This window comes from Aedes albopictus, chromosome 2 (genome assembly GCF_035046485.1).
Source record: "Aedes albopictus strain Foshan chromosome 2, AalbF5, whole genome shotgun sequence".
NCBI lineage: Eukaryota > Metazoa > Arthropoda > Insecta > Diptera > Culicidae > Aedes > Aedes albopictus.
Window position 1 is genome coordinate 204,133,081 of NC_085137.1, and position 17,144 is coordinate 204,150,224.

At 34.4% G+C, this 17,144-nt stretch overlaps 1 protein-coding gene across 7 annotated transcripts in view; it reads left to right on the plus strand.

Moving 5' to 3' along the window:
* LOC109425214 (tyrosine-protein phosphatase Lar) overlaps window positions 1-17,144 on the plus strand; it is an 830,826-nt gene that overhangs the window by 739,585 nt on the left and 74,097 nt on the right. For 5 of the 7 annotated variants that reach the window (XM_062851024.1, XM_062851023.1, XM_062851025.1 and 2 more), the window contains 2 exons: window positions 6,211-6,347; window positions 14,429-14,725. In XM_062851024.1, coding sequence (XP_062707008.1) covers window positions 6,211-6,347; window positions 14,429-14,725 — 434 coding nt within the window. The remainder of the gene's footprint in view (window positions 1-6,210; window positions 6,348-14,428; window positions 14,726-17,144) is intronic. The other 2 variants (XM_062851028.1, XM_062851029.1) reach the window with 1 other exon arrangement.

Consider the following 17,144-nt stretch of genomic DNA (forward strand, 5'->3'; position numbering starts at 1 on the left):
GGAATACAGCCTATCGTTATAACCCATATAAACAAGTTGGAGTTTTCATACAAAAACGCATTAAGGATGCACCCAGATCCTAATGAATCAACCACCGAGTTCAAAAATGTCTAATTAATCGTAACGTCTTATGTTCACTACGAATTTAATAAACGATAACTGGGACAAAAAGGGCATGGAAGTGGCTTTCATTTTCAATAAACGGGTTTATAGATGTGGCAATTGAATAAACAAAATCAGAGTAATCGGTACAAAAAACGCATATAACAGATAGTTGCGTTTCTTTACGATAATAAAGAGGCACAAAACGAATTCTCTGATAGATTGCGGAGAATTTACCTTCTCACCATACAAAAATTTAGCTCATTACTACAATCTAGTACTTCACTGATTGCGTCCTATTGGTGGGAATTCATTCTGTTTTGGGCGCAAAATAAACCAAACATGCTTCTACACATGCCATTTTTGAAATTTGGATCACTAGCTTTGTTAACAATTCGTAGCATTGGCATAAAATGTGAAATCATCTAGACTAGAGAAAAATGCTCTTTTTGTTCAAAAAAGTATGCAATTCTCAATTCATTTTTATATTTCATGGTATCGTTTCAGTTTGCAAATTTTGGGTGAAAACTGTATTAAAATTTTGCAATAGAACATTTATCATTGGAAAATCTGAAAAATACTGCTTTACATCAAAATTAGCTCTTCACATTTCCATCTGCAACATCCAGAAATTGAAAGATCTGAAAATTACTGCTCAAGATCAAAATCATTTCCTTCACACATTCATCTAGAACATCCAAAAACTGTAAGATCTGAAAACTACTATTCAAGATCAAAATAAGTTCATTCACACAATCATCTACAACATGGCGCGACCAAACCAACATAACTACCACGAGCCGCAAATACCTTGGAAAACGTAGAACATGATGCTCTTGTTGCCTTCAATTTTTAGGTATGAGTAGTAGTGCAGTGATAATGTCACTGCTCATAAATCGCAAGGTCATAAGTTCAATTCTGGCCGCGGCCATATTTCTTTTTTTTTCTACTTCAATCCATGTGTCAGATCAGAAGTTGTCCCACGTTCCATTTTGCAGCATAAGCTGTCCCATGTTCATTTATTTTTTCTCAGAAGCTATCCCATGTTTAATTTATACGCATAAAAAGCTCTCCGAGCATCTCTGAGGGAAGCCTGAACATGCTCCGGAAATCCTGATATAATTTGTACAATTCAACATGGGACTGGTTATGCTGCTAAACTCGACATGTGACAGTTTATGCTGAAAATTACAGCAAGGGCTGAAAATAAAAAAAAAAAATGGGACAGCTTATGCTGAACATCTCACATGACGTGGGACAGCTTATGCCGAGAAAATCCCGAAAATTGCTAGATTTATCGGCATTACAGTCCCACCCTAGGCCCCACCAGAGTTTTTCTTTCAAAAATCAAAGTAAATTGAATGTAAAAAATCAAAGTAAATGAATGAACTTTTTGTTCATACTCCAATTTGAATTATGAAAAGAAATCCACGTGCACAATGATCAAAATTTGATAAAAGCTGGCAGAAACTCAATTATCGAACATGTCTTTAATGGGTTACAGTATATTGAGCATTCATCTTTACTATCAGGAGCAATGATTAGCTTTAAAAGAATTAGGAAATATTAAATTTGTACCTTGTTAGGGCACAAAATATCTGCTGATAGAAAAAAATCATGATTTTTTTATTAAAAAAAAAAAACACAAACGAGTTCAACCACTACAAAAATCTGTTATTATGATAAATTCAATTGTTTTCAAAAGTTCATTCGTAAATTCTTGAGTATGTCTGGCATCTGTAATGATCAAAATAATGCTTTTGGCTTTAAAATTTATATTATATGTCATTAGTACGAGAAATTCTTACACATCTACTTCAATTTGTCTTACAAATCGCTCCCCGCTACTCCCCGCGGTGATATTTCGTTTAAATGCTTGTTCGAGTAAGTAGAATTGATTAAAAAAGATGCAGCTGCCAAAACATTAGGGGTGATACACAAATTATGTCACGCAAAAATCGACCTTTTTCAACCCCCCCTCCCCCCTATGTCACACTTTTTGTATGGGATCTCAATATTTTTTGTAAGGGTCGTCACGTTGTGGAAAACTCCCCCTCCCCCCTAAGGGCGTGACGTAATTTGTATACGACCCCTTAACGCAATGATGATGTGTAATTTTTGACAGCTGACCCAAACAATGTTTTCGTAGAGTCCAGATAGCTTCTTCAGCCTTAATACAGACTTAGTTCAACTTAAGTTCTTGATATTTTAGACACAACAAATAACGCTCTCATTTTCAAGGATGTGTAATCAATTGTGTGTTGTGTAGGTGCTATGATAAGTGACTATAAATCAGGAGGTCCGGGTCCAATTCCCAGATTTCCCAAAAAATAATTTATACATTCCTAAACATCACTTCTGGAATAAGAAAGTTGGCATTTTTTATTATCGTACAAATTAGGCCGAAGGGTCTCAGATTTTCATGAATTTTTTTCACAGGCTGGGCTCATGAATATATGAACAAATAATTTGAGAAAAAGTCAAGGTCGCCTATTTTCCCGGAAAACTCAGGTGGAAATTCTTTATTGTTTTCCCCTGACACTGAAAAATCATAACTCAAGAACGAAGCATCGTAGAAACAAAGTTTTTTTTAGGAAATGAAAGCAAAGTTTCTCAGAAATTTAAAAAAAAATATGAACTGGAAAAAGTTTTCCACAAAATTTTCCACAGTTGAGAAAATTCGTAATGAAAAGCCGCAAAAACAATGCCCGAACTCGTGGAAAATTTTCAAAAAAATATGTTTGAGAAGGTTATTTCATAAGCTTTACTCGCTGAAATTTTTGGAATGGATTTTTTTTTCTTTCTTGAGTTATGGTCAATTTTGTGAAAAATAACCATGTACGCATATATTACAGAGGATGGCCAAAATGTTTGGGATAGGCAACTTTTTTTCTCTCACAAAAAAATTCAACATGCTGTAACTTTTCATAGAGTGCATCAAAAAATCTTAAATTTTGGCTGTTTATCAACCTATTATATGCGCATCATTGGTACAAATTTGGTCTCGATTGATTAATTTTTCGCGCAGTTAGAACCGTTCGGGTAAAACACTATTGTTTAGACAACTAATTTTTGAACTGTCATATCTCGGAAACCAGTGAACCGAATTGAATGATTTTTTTAACGTTTATCAACAATATATTGATACTTAATACGACGTTATAAAATGTAATATTTTCTCACGGCGAATTAAGTTATACTGGATTGAAATTTTTACCCATATAGAGGAAAATAAGTCAAATTTGCAATACCACACAAAAATTACTAAATATGTTCTTCCTTCAATCTAAATAGGCTCTACTATATCTGAATAGAGATAACTTGAGAACAAAAGTGGAAAATCCTTGGATATTAACACTAAAATTTTTTGACATTGATGTAAAAAAATACATTTTTTCGAGAAAAATCCAAAAAGTGTCAATCCATGATAACTTTTTTCAACGTTTAAAAAGTACCTATGTTTTAATGGTTTGTGAAGCATTTACATATTGTTAGTATACGTACTAAATTTCATTCAATTCGGTTCACTGGTTTCCGAGATATGACAGCTCAAAAATGAGTTGTCTGAAAAATAGTGTTTTACCCGAACTATTCTAACTTTGCCAAATATTAACCAATCGATCCCAAATTTGTACCAATGATGCACATATAATAGGTTGACAAACAGTCAAAATTTGAGATTTTTTGATGCGCTCTATAAAAATTTATAATTTGTTGAACTTTTTTGTGAGAGAAAAAAAAGTTGCCTGTCCCAAACATTTTGACCATCCCCTGTATATGGTCATTTTTCACATCATTGGCTATAACACAAGAACGAAAAACAAGTGCATTCCAAAAATTGATGGCTGAAATTATGAAACTAACTTCTCAAAAATTTTTTTTTGAAAATCTCCCGCGAGTTTGGGCATAGTTTTTCCGGCTTTTCTTTATAAACTCCCTCAACGATGCAAAATTTTTTTGATTTTTTTTCCTTTTCATATATATTTTGGATTCCTGAAAAAAATTGCTTTCATTTTCTTAAAAAAATCTTTGTTTCTACGTGTTCTTGAGTTTTGATTTTTCAAAGAAAAGGCTTATATGACACATTTGGACATTTTTCAACATCTATGATGCTTCTTTCTTTAGTTATGGTTTTTCAAAGAAAGTAGTGTCATGGCAAAACAAAGAATTTCCACCTAAGTTTTCCGGGAAAATAGGCGACCCTGATTTTTTTTCTCAATTTTTTTTTATTCATATAGGGTATGAGTGCCATCAGTAATCTCACGCTCCCATATTCATCCTATTCGAAAACAAGCGATTGCGGCACCGATTGATTCCGTTCTTTTTGTTTTCATGCATGCTCACTTCTAACAAAAAATACAAAAATATGAAACACAACAAACAACGCTTCAATCCTTTGTTTTTCGTAGGATGAAAATGGGAGCCACATGCTTAATAAGGGAGCCAATACCCTATCCATGATCTCTGTCTATTGAAAAAGTTTCATGGAAATCTGGGACCCTTCGGCCCAATCCCGTAGGCGTAGGGTAATAAAAAAAATGCCCAGCTGTAAATAGGAAACCATGCTCACGAAAATGTTTTTTTTTTTTAATTTTTCACCAAAATAATTAAATTTTATTGCTGACTGATTGAGCATTAAATCAGCATTTCGATGAACATCAAATCATCTAAAGTTTGAAGAAATCACCAATATTTGATGTTTGGGAGCTGAATAAAGGATTGTACCTTTTGTGCTCAGTTATTGTTGAAATAAAGGCTGCGTTAAAATAGTGGAAACATCGTTTGTACATCATCAAATTGTTACCTGGATAATGCTAGACCAACATTTGAAAAGGGCGTAACAGCCATTTCGAATTTCTGCTTCTCCCGTCCCTCCTAGGCTTACCCCCCATTATTCATGAAATCTTTTACCAGTAACAGATAGATCTGACTCCTCTCTATCTGTTATCGGGGAAAGTTTGCATAAAAATATTGAAATACGCCCATTAGAGACGGAACAAGTGAGAATTTGCAATGGTTGTTCCGCCCTTTTCAAATGTTATTCTAGAATTGTGCAATACCTAGTTGGATTTCACTGCTGCAGAACGCAGCAAAAGCTGCTCTACTGATCGAATAAAATACTTTTCTCATCGATAAAATGTAAACAAACTCTTTGTCCTAGGAGGAAGGATGCAAGCAAATGTGTATGTGGACGAAAGATTGCTTTTCATACTACAGAGAATGACATGTTCGTTCTCTGTGATTGTGTATTACGATCTGTAGGGCAATTTGGTCGTTATTCTAAGCCTGCATCTATATACATTTGAAAGCTTTTAGATCAATGAAACTGTATTGCTATTGAAAACATTATTTGACTTGAATTAAAGAATACCTTTAATACCAGTACTAAAAAAAAGCTTCTGTAAAGACCATAAAAATAATGTGGAGGCTTTTGAAAACTTATTATTATTAGCTTTATTATGGAGATTTTCAGCCCGAGACTGGTTCATCTCCAACTAAAAAGCTTTTGAAAACGTTTAAATATTAAGTTTTTATTATTGAAAAATCTCTGCGGGAACTTTCGGAACAATGCGTGAAAGAATTTCTAGAGGAAATGTTGGAAGAATATCTAAAGCAACTTCTTCAGAAATTCAAACTAAAACTGATGTAGTCTTAGCTCACGATAATATACTCCAGCATCAATTTAACCTTCCAGAAGCGAACCATAGCTGTAATATTTCTTTTAAGGCAGTCAGATGTGCAGGAAGGGGATTTTGTGGAAAATATCTCATAAGGATAACTACGAAAAATAACATAATTTGGAGAAACCACAATTATGTCCCAATCAATAGAAAATGTTTTTTTTTTTAAGTACGAATTGAGATAAACCATTATATACATTATATAAACTGTCTTCAAAGCTTCAAATATATTGTAAACATTATGGTATCACAATATATATTGTAAATTTTCAGAGGGTTCATAATTAGTTTAGACCCCTAGAAAGTCGTTTAGAAACTTTAGTTCAAATGAGACTAGAATTAAATACTTGACTAGGCTTACTGGAGACCCCTAAGACATTCAAAGGGACATCTGTGCGACACTAATCCTTGATCAAATCAATTACAGGCGAATACCCAACACGGAAACATACACGCTGAGTAGTCTCTATCCGGACACGCTCTACTACTTCTGGTTGGCAGCCCGATCGCAGCGTGGTGAAGGTGCTACCACTCCTCCGATTCCCGTTCGAACCAAACAATACGGTAAGTTGATTGCAACTATTTCTATCAAACATCTACCAACTATACCACTAGGAACGAATTTTTGATTTTTGTTACAAAACAAAACTTAGACCTAAGAAAACAAAATCCGTGCAGAAAGAAAACAAACCAAAAGAACTTTACCCACAAATGGGAAAAAGTATTGAAGATATTTTTGTGAGGAAGAGAAAAGGAAAACGGCTACCGATTAGCAGGGTAGTCCGTATTTCCGGAGATTGTGTGCATAGGTATTTTTGATGACATTGAACAAAGTGAAAAGAGCAAAAACAAAGGGCTTTCCAACTGCTACGCATAATCAGTTCATACCAAAAAACCGCCCGAAGGGTATTCTCCTATCCAGTCGTTTTACGAACCCCTTGCATTTCTTATTCCCCATGATCAGCTTCGTTCGGTTTCGTTTGTTTCATTTGAATTGATTGAGTTGGACTTTCTCGTGCGAAATGGACTCGTCCGAAAAAGCCCAAAAACCGTTCCGTTTCTTATTCCAGTTTTGGCCGTTTTTCCTCGAGATTGTGTGCCGTGCCACCTTTGGGAAGCGAGTGTGTGTTGTGCGTATATGTGTGTGTGTGTGTGTGTGTGTGTGTGTGTGTGTGTGTGTGTGTGTGTGTGTGTGTATGTGCGTGTGAATTGGCTTGCTTAATTTTGTTTCCGAGTTTCGTTCCGTTTGGCAACATCCCATCAACCTTTCTGGACAATTGTATTTATTATTCGTGACAGTTTGAATGTTTTATTATGGTGGCAATTGTTTTTCCTGATTTCTCTTTCGAAAGCTGCATGCCCAGTACTTTTGAATATCCTCGATGGTCTTTTCTTATATTTTCTGTTCAACGAGTTGCGTTTTGACTTTCCTTGATTTCGGTTGATGCTACTCCGGCTTCGTTTCGTTTCTTCTGTTCATACTATTTGGAATTGTTTTGTTATTTTTTATTGTTTTGGGAGCACTCCCCTTGAACGTATTTTCCGTTTATATTCATCGTATTATGCACCTAAAACTGCACTGATTGATGAGCACTGATTGTGTAAAGCACCTATTTCTCGTAATAAGTTCAATGCACCGTAGATAATATTTTTGAGTCTTGACGAAGTATCTAGGTAACCGATAAAAAAATAAAACTCGTAAGTGTGTCGGTTTAAAGAGCCAAGATTAAGTGAGAGGTGCTAGGGATTCATTCGATCCGACATCATGATACGTTATGTTAATTTTTGTTGCTGATTTTATAAAAAATTTATATATTTTCATTATACCTTAAGTTAGATATATTACTCAGTTCGTAATATTTAAAACATAAATTATTTCTTGATAGTGTTGAGAAACTCACACAAAAAAATATGAACTTTCGTAAAAGTTTCTCAATACTATCGAGAAAAAATCCACAACAGGCTGCCATTGTTTATCAAGTAATTATAACACATTTGTGTAAATGTGTACAATATTACAGAGCTACAGGTGTATAAAGCCATAAATAAACAGATAAGATACTTTTTTTTTGCAATTCAGCACTACAAATTCGTTTTTCTACAGGCCGTTTAAGTACCAAAACAGCCTACTCTTTCACATTATATCAAACAATTGCATTATTATTCATAATGTTACTCATTTCGCAAAAATAAATAGAACACCAAAAAATATAATAAAAAGCTATTGAAAAATCACATTTTGCATCAGTTTTGATCAAATATTTTCAATTCATTAAAAAATTTGAAAAGCTCCTAAAAATATCAATTCACCTATTCAGAATATGGTCATGAGTTGCCAACTGTTTTGCCTCTCCTATACTTCCATGTTTTTCAAGGGAGAGAAAAATAACACTTGCTACTCCAAGCTTTAAGAAAAAAAAAATATGAAAGGCAAAAAACGATAAAAACTAGAAAAATCAAAACTTTAAGTTCACATGTAGTACGTAACACGTCAGTTACCTTATAAATTTCTTCCTATGATTTCCATCCCAAGGATTTTTGTCGTAGGATACGAGTGCCATAAGTAATCTCTCGCTCCAAAAATCCATCACATTCTAAAGCAAGTGATTACGGCACTCATTGATTTCCTTTTTTATGTTTTCATGCGTGCTCACTTCTGACAAAAAATACAGAAATAAGAAACAAAACAAACAGTGCTTCAATCCTTTGTTTTTCGTAGGATGAAAATTGGAGCCACATGATAATAAAGGAACCAATAACCTACAGAAAAAAAACAGTAGAAAACATCTGACTATTGGAAAAATTCACATATGTGAAAAACAATTGATCATGTTTTATTTCAACAGTAGAATAATAAAAAACATCTTTAATAAACATTTTACGAAGTCCATACATTTTCCATAATTTTTGAAGCCACATGGAAACGCTGAGCGTGTTCTACTCCCCGTGGTGCGCATCAGCTAATCTACACCGGGACAAGTTGAAATGGGTGGGGCAAGATAAAATGCGAAGCTTAGAAATAGATTTCAACATAATTAAAAAAAAAGCTTTTGCCGAAAGTTTGTTTTTTAATCCAAAACTATGTGTTATTCATTTAAATCGAAGGGTAAAGTTTTTCGAAAATTAAAATCCTATGACAGCTAACAAAGATTCGCGTTTAATATTACTGTTAAGTATTTTTTTTAATCTTCAAATATCCTGAAACAACTCTGACATGTTATCAATCCAACTAACTGTTTTCGTGTTATAGTTTACAAAGATATTTTTATGACAATTGTTTGAAGAAGAAAATTTGTTTTTAAACCCCCTTTCAAAAGTTAGGTTAGGATAAATGGTTATGTGTTCATGCAAAAGTAAATGATTCACAAAATCCAGCGCAAGAGCAAAATCTCATTGAAATTGAAAAATATCGGGTCAAATTTGCCATATTTTTTTCGTGTTTTGGACTTGGAATGCTCCATAGTGCATGAGGCAAATAATCGTACAGTAATTCTCTCTCCATATTTATGATTTAATTAAATTCTCACTACTTTTCAATTATTGAATCTCATCCGCTGATATTCAGTGGCATTTCAAATAAGTTCAGATCATTGTTGAACGATTGATTAGTAAAATATGGACGTTTTTAACCCTCTAATACCCAACCCCGCCTTTAGACGGGGTATAGTTTGAGCATTTTTATAATTTTTGTTTCGTGGACAATCAAACTTTTTATATTTTTGGTTGATATTGAGGACTGTTCTGTATATCTCAAAAAGGTTTTTGGTGTCTGTTAGACCGTATTTACATTTTCTAAAAATCATTGAAAATTTGATGTTTTAGTCACCTTTCAGAAGTCATTGTTTATTTTGTATTGAATCGCTACAATTAACATATTTTAATTTTTTCTCAAATCATTCTATCACAGTAGAATAGTTTAAGGGAGTCGAATACACTCTAAAATTATTTTCCCCAAAATTACACGGAAAATAAAATTTTTCATGAAAATAAATTAAAATATCAATATTTCAACAATAGTCATAAAATCTCAAAATGTTTTCGTCTCAAAAAATCCGCACCCCGAAAAGACTTCCAGGAAAAATATAAAAGTGGGGGGATGTTCAAAAATAAAAACGAGAAAAATCAAAAACCGAAATTTACAAAATTGAGAATTGAAAAGAATCATCTTCCAAAACATGCTTAAATCGATTTTAGATGACGAAAAATGATGTTTAGATCAAAATCAAAAATTTGGGTATTAGAGGGTTAACAGAGTGTCTACTCGTTTATGAAAACAAAATACTTTTTTGCCAAATTTAAGGAGATAATTCCGAGTGCAAATAAAAATAAATCGAGTGATACACGAAATTTTGCGAATTCAAGACAGAAAAACTTCGTTGTAAAACTTTATTTAAAAAAAATCTTTCAGAGAAATTTGTCGGCAGCATTTACTGATGGAATTGATTGAAGTTCACCCAGCTTCTGAAAGAAATGGAACCGTTCCCGATGACATTTTGGCAAAACTCCTGGATAAGTTTTCTTTTTTTTTTTCGATAGAATTAAGAACAGATATGTACTGCAATAAACTATTCTTTGATAGTGATTTTCGGTAGAATATTAAAAAAAATAATTGAAACTTTAATGAATCTTTTTGAGAATTATTGACAAAAAAATCTTGAATAAATTAATGATGGAATAAACGACAACATTCTTGCAGAATACAAAGAAAAATTAAAAAAAAAACAGTTTGCTACATTCTACGCAAAATTTCCTTTGGAAGTTTACTTTGTTTCTGAACACATTTTTGAAAAATTCGAAAAATAGCGGTTTTTCCGTGACTTTCTTGCAGAACTGATCTAGCCGCAAGAGTTTTTCATGTACCATATTCTCAGGTTCAGCTTTTAAAGTGAGCCGAAGGTGATTGAATTTGGATATGACGAAATTGAATTTTCAGCACTGGTTACAGGTGTTTTTCTTAAAAAAAAAACATAGTTTTGGCGATATGATGGGTTGGGGTAAATATAAAAAATATCTTTTGCCCGCATTCAAAAGAAGAAATATTGTTATAAAACATATCAAAAAATTAGAGGGGTGTTATTTTTGTAACTCAAGTAAAAACTACTTGAAAAGTGCCTATTTTTCTAGAAAATCATCAATATCTTTTGAACGGAATGACGTAGCAACAAAAGCGCGTTTTTGACAGCTCTAAAAGTTGTTCTTTGACTGCTTTGACAATAAATTTGTAACAAAAAAGATAAAGCAATAAAACGATTTGTTCTAGCGTCACCCTATGACAAACTATGGGAAAACGCTTTAAATTTGATCAAAACAGTTTTAACGCTTTATCTCTTTTGTTTCAAATTTCTCATCAAAGTTGTCTAAGAACCATTTCTAGAGCTCACGCACATTTTCATGCGTTGAGAATGTTGCTACGTCATTCCGTTCAAAAGATATTAATGATTTTCTATAAAAAAAGGCACCTTTTGAGTATTTTTACTAGAGTTACAAAAATAACACCCCTCTAATTTTTTTATATGTTTTATAACAACATTTCATCTTTTGAATGCAGGCAAAAGATATTTTTAATGTTTGCCCGAACCCCTCATATCTTTTTTTCAAAAAACTATGTTTTTTTTTAAGAAAAACATCTGTAACTATTGAACCAAAAGAGATAACGACCATCTCAGCGCACGAAACGATGCGTATTCAAAAGCTCTACAAGTGTTTCTTTGGCGACTTTGATTAAAAGCCGAAACTGAAAAAGTTAATGCCAGAAAACCGGATTTTCTTGAACCACCCTAAGCATATTTAGAAAAAAATATCTCTAGATCGATCAATTTTAAAGCTACATAAAAACGGTCTTCGGCAAACTTGCTCAAAATTGATAGATCTACAACTTTTCCGATGAATGTACATAGTTAGTCTTGTAAACAAAAAAGGTTTTGTTTCCATTTTCTTTGAAAATATGGACCACCCTAATTTTCATGTACATTAGAAAAAGGGCATTATTTTTAGGAACAACTTTGTAGAAGACCATATTTGTCTAAAAAATCATTTGAGGGCGCTGAATGCATCTTTTCTCGTAAATCTGTTTCGTGGACCATTGTGCATTGTTAAATAAAATAAAAAGAATATCCAACCAATTCATATCCATATCGTCTTCTAGTTTTTATGAACGTTAATTTCAAAACAACGTAACGGCGGGCAGAAATTTCAACTATCACAATTATGCCAAATTCACGTACTACTAAATAGAACAGCCAAGCTCGGTTGAAGGTTAATTATTTTACTCTGAAAATGGTATTAATTCTTCAGAGTGTTCAATCAATGCTTTTAATTGTTTTCGTGTTACATTTTTTTTTTTCATACGCCGTTTTGAGTAAGGTGTGGAAAAATGATTATGTGTCAATGCAAAATTAATTCACTCACAAAATCCAGCACATAAAAAAATCTAATTCAAATTGAAAAATATTTTTTTTTTCTGGGCTAGAAATGCTCAAGGAAGCAGAGGCTAGAGGACCCGGGCATAAAATAATTACAAAACAATTGCAAGTTTTACCATTCTAAAAGAATTACTGAATGGTAAAATTTGTCATTGGTTTGTTTGAAATAAGTGACAAAAGGGCAAAAATAATAACTGACATTGTTCGATAAAATAACTAAAGATTGTCAAATTTTGATTTTACAATGGTAAATCAAGAACAAAAAAATTAAGATTGAGAATTGCAAAATATATCATTATTAAGTTATTAAAAATAGAACAATATCAAAATTAGTTATTCCCTTGTCATCCAAAAGAAGGGTATATTAAGTTGTTTATTCCAATAACAAAATATAAACTTATAAGTTTTTTGGATGGAAAGTAATTGCAAACAAATATCAAAATTTATCATTACAATAACCAAAATTCAAATTTTGTAATTATGTTGTTCTTGATAAGTGCCAAAACTGCGAGTTCATCAAACTCGCAAAAGGTCAACAATATCTCACCAATTGCAAAATTTGTTATGATAGCAAAATAAGACATTAAGTAGTTATTCTTCCAAATTTCAAAATGACAAGCAAATGGCATATTTTGATATGATATCATATTATGCTATCCACATGTTGTTTTAAGCTCTTCATGAAGAACTCATGAATAACAAAATAAGTTATGACAATAAAATATGTTATTCTTTTGTTTTTGGTTTGCCATTCACCTCTACCCGGGGAGGCTAGAAGAGAAGCAACTACGACTGCGAGTAATATTCGATGGTTATTCAAGAAATATTCAATGGTTTCGTTTTTAATGTTTACATAGCAGAGAAATTTGAACACTTTTCAATTCGACAATTGTGGAATGTGCAAAGTAAGAATTGAAGAGTGTCATATGAGCAGCTAATGAAGGCGCATGATTAATAACATCTGCAATGTTTACATAACTTTGGCGTCTTTGAATGTATTCGGTATTCTCAGTGTTTCAGAACTAGTTTTTTTTACCCCATTCTCGGCACAACATGTAAACAAAATTGTGTATTACCTAAATTCACAACGAAACAAGGCGCCGTCCACAAATTACGTAACGCTCTAGGGGGAGGGGGGGAGTATAACCGAGCGTTACGGCCCATACAAAAAAAAAATCGGGTTTTCATACAAAAAAGTGTTACGGAGGGGGGAGGGGGGGGGTCGAAAAATGTCGATTTTAGCGTTACATAATAAATGGATGCTGCCCAACCGTTTTTGTCCACTTCTTCCATCTGAGTCAGATACCTTATTGCGTGAACTTGTTGTTAACAGTGATTGTTGATTTTCTCTGCAGCCAAGGTGCTTTCTTCTTTCAGGCGTAACGTCCCAACTGAGACAAAGCCTTTTTCTCGCGTTTTCATGTTTATATCGAGAGGCAGACACGCAGATAGTCTTTGCCCAAAAAAGTCAAGAAAATTTTCATAACGAAAAGTTCCTAGACCGACCGGGAATAGAACTATTCACCCTCCTGTTGAATATCCATGCGCTTACCGCATCGGCTATGGGGCCAAAGTATGTATGTGGGGAGGAATAAATAGATAATGCACGCATGGTAAAATTTCATAGAAAACAACGTTATCAATCTTTTCTAGTTCAAGTGATGGTTATGGTTACGAATATCTGAATTTTGAATGCACATGTGACATATATGTGGTAGAGCGAGCAAAATATATAAATAAACAATAAAATTAGGAGTAATTGGCCACCGGCCAAGGATTGAAACTAAGATCTTCTGCTTCAAACCGGAAGCAAATAAGACTTCTGTGGATGATTTTTAGTATGTTTTTTTTTTACTATTTAAATGGCAGCCTAATGAAAAGATACATGAAAAACAAGAGCAAAGCATTTTAGTCGAGCTTCATGAAACTGAATAACAACTGGGTAATGATATCTGGTTCACCGAGGTTAGTCACGTTAGTTTTCATGTATTTTAATTTTTAAGTATTGGTTTAGCTAACTTTATTTTGCTTCTCAAATTCCTTTTAAGCCCCTTAGTTCCCACTCTAATTTAGTTGTATTTTGTTTCTTTTCTTCTATTTTCGTTTCATTCCTGTGTGCTTTACGTTCAAACATTCATCATCATATTGTAATAAACAACAACAACAAAAAATCACAATCGAAAATCACCCGAAAATAATTCGACCCACATTGCAAAATCGTAGTACCTGGTGCACCACCACGTAATATAACAGTTGAAGCCACCAGTCCGACGACGATCAACGTTTCCTGGCTGCCCCCGCCAGTAGAGCGTTCGAACGGTGCCATCGTGTACTATAAAGTGTTTTTCGTCGAGGACGGCCGCTCCGACGGGGATGCCACCGTGACCACCCTCAACTCCACCAGCATCGTGCTGGACGAGCTGAAACGCTGGACCGATTACAAGATCTGGGTACTGGCCGGGACAAGCGTGGGCGATGGGCCCCGGTCCTACCCAGTCACTGTTAGAACCCACGAAGACGGTACGTATTGCACTGATTACCTTTTATCCCTCTCTATTGGAACCTTTAGTTTCGGTACACTGACACTGTCACCACCCGGACACCAATACCGAAGACACCAAACTCCAACTTTCTAACCTCTATAACAACACCTCCAGATGGATCACACTAACAAACTACCAAGCACCAACTAACCGAACCCAGTTTGCTTCAATAATTACAGATTACTAACCGATTTTTTGTATTTTGAAGGTTTTCAATCAAACAAACCCTTTTTTCTCTAACCACGTTTTTTGCAAACCAAAATTCTTTTTCAAACTCTTTATTATAAATCACACCCACAAAAGCAGCGAGGAACTAACCGAATTTTGCATTTTGAATAGCTACCCGAAATAGGATTCGCATTTTTGTGCCCATGTGCTTTTAATTTATTCTTTTTTGTGTCATCAACATTCTTTGTACGCCGTGAATACCTATGGTGGAGAACTTTTTTGTGTAGATTTTTGCATATTTAATTCCCGACCACCGTTTCCCCCAGGTGCCGATAGCAGCCATACTGTTCGTGCGGTGTAACAAAATTCCGGAATGTGCTTAAATTTTGTTTTTGTTTCGTTAAAAATACATATGAAAAAAAATACAACAACCAATAGGTTACCAACCGCCCCCGCAGGCCCAGCGCGAACATCGATTTGGGACTCTTTTCGCTGCATCGCATCGCCGTGCCGTGGTGTCTCCATCTGTTGGCAGTCGAACCGCAACCGCATGTGGCCGCAAGCGAGGGGTTGGCGAGCAGTCACGGTTTTACACAAATTTGGCATTTGTTTCGCACAAAACAAGAGGCCGCATCGTAATTAAGTGTGCATTTTTCGTATGGTTCGGCTAAAAAAAAACTACGCCGCTACGGGTTTTTGTTTTGTTTCGAACGTTGTAACCAGAACGGAAATATTCGCGTTGCACCGGACCGTAACTTCTCGCCAATCTCCTGAGAGAGCCCCGATGCTGAGGACAAACAATTTTTGATGTCCTGTACGTGTAGATAGTTCATTTTTTCCGTCGTCGAAAGTATTTATAAAACAAAAACCGTTGCTTCTCCATCCGTACACGAAAAACTCAACCAATGGAAAGTTGAAAATGAAACAGTAACTTTCCCACAAACGTCATGGGAAATGATTCATGTGCTGGCGAAAATTATCTAACTTCGGATATCGTTTTATAGCTAAATTGGTTTTCTTGTTATCATGGAGAATATTTCGAATATCGAACAAATTTGCAAATCAGAGAGTTATAATAATTGTGGAAACAGCTCAGCGTAGTATAGCACAGCTAACACCCTAAAACCACTCAGCACATAGAATGTGTAAGCCCTACTCATAAATGCATAATTTCCAGACCACACAAAAATGTGTAACAGTTACACATTCTCAAAAACAGCTCGTACACTCGTGTAGATGCGAAATGTCGATAATTTTTTTGTTTCCCAAGGTCATTAGTAAACCTAGCTAGATTGCCGTACAATTTTTTTTGCGAATTTAATGATTTTGTGGACACAGGAGCTGATTTTGTGAATGTGCAAGGGTTACACATTTTTGGTGTAGTCTGGAAATTATGCACTTTAGTGCTGAGCGGCGTTAGCGTGAATTGTTGACTGACTACAAGCCCGTGTACAAGGGAGGGGTTTTGGGGGTTAAACCCCTCCCATTGCCGAAGTTCAATACACTAGGCGCCCCTCCGCCCTTTACCAAAATTAGGGAAACCCCCTCCTTTGTCGCCTTTTCTGTGTACGGGCCTGACTGACTATCTATTAAAATGTTAATTGCTCCGTAAAAACACTCTGAGACGAAACACTTTTCATTGATCGGATCCGACCTCACAATCAATGAAGGTACGAAGAATGGGGAGAAAATATAATTCATTGTTATCGCTTTTCAGCTTCAAGTTCCCAGAAAAAAAGCTTTGTTTCTGCATATTTCATCTAAAGTTCTTATAAAATACGTGTGCACATTTTTTCACTCAAAAATTGTGAATTTTTAGAATAAGCGGGAAAACTGGTAATCTCAAAGTATTCCCTGCAAGTTCACTTTTTTCACACATCATTTGACAAAAATAAGCGAATTCTGATTGTAGTGCCTAGAAAAGGTCCTGAACGACTATAGCTGTTTCACAAGTTTTGCCTTATTTTTAAATCAACTATAGTTTTGGAACTATATTTCATCAACTATTGAAACAATTTACTTATTTTGAAAAAAGAAAAATTGAAGTATAAAGTAACTCATTAGATAAAGGTGAATTCTTTTTTTTTTTTTTGCAAAGCTGTTCTATTCCAGTATAAGGACAATGGCCGTGGCGCGAGGAGTGGGATGGACAGATTAAACATGTCGTCCTAAGCACGAAAATGCTTGGGTATAACAGTTAAAGTAATGTGCTACCCGTGATTGTTATT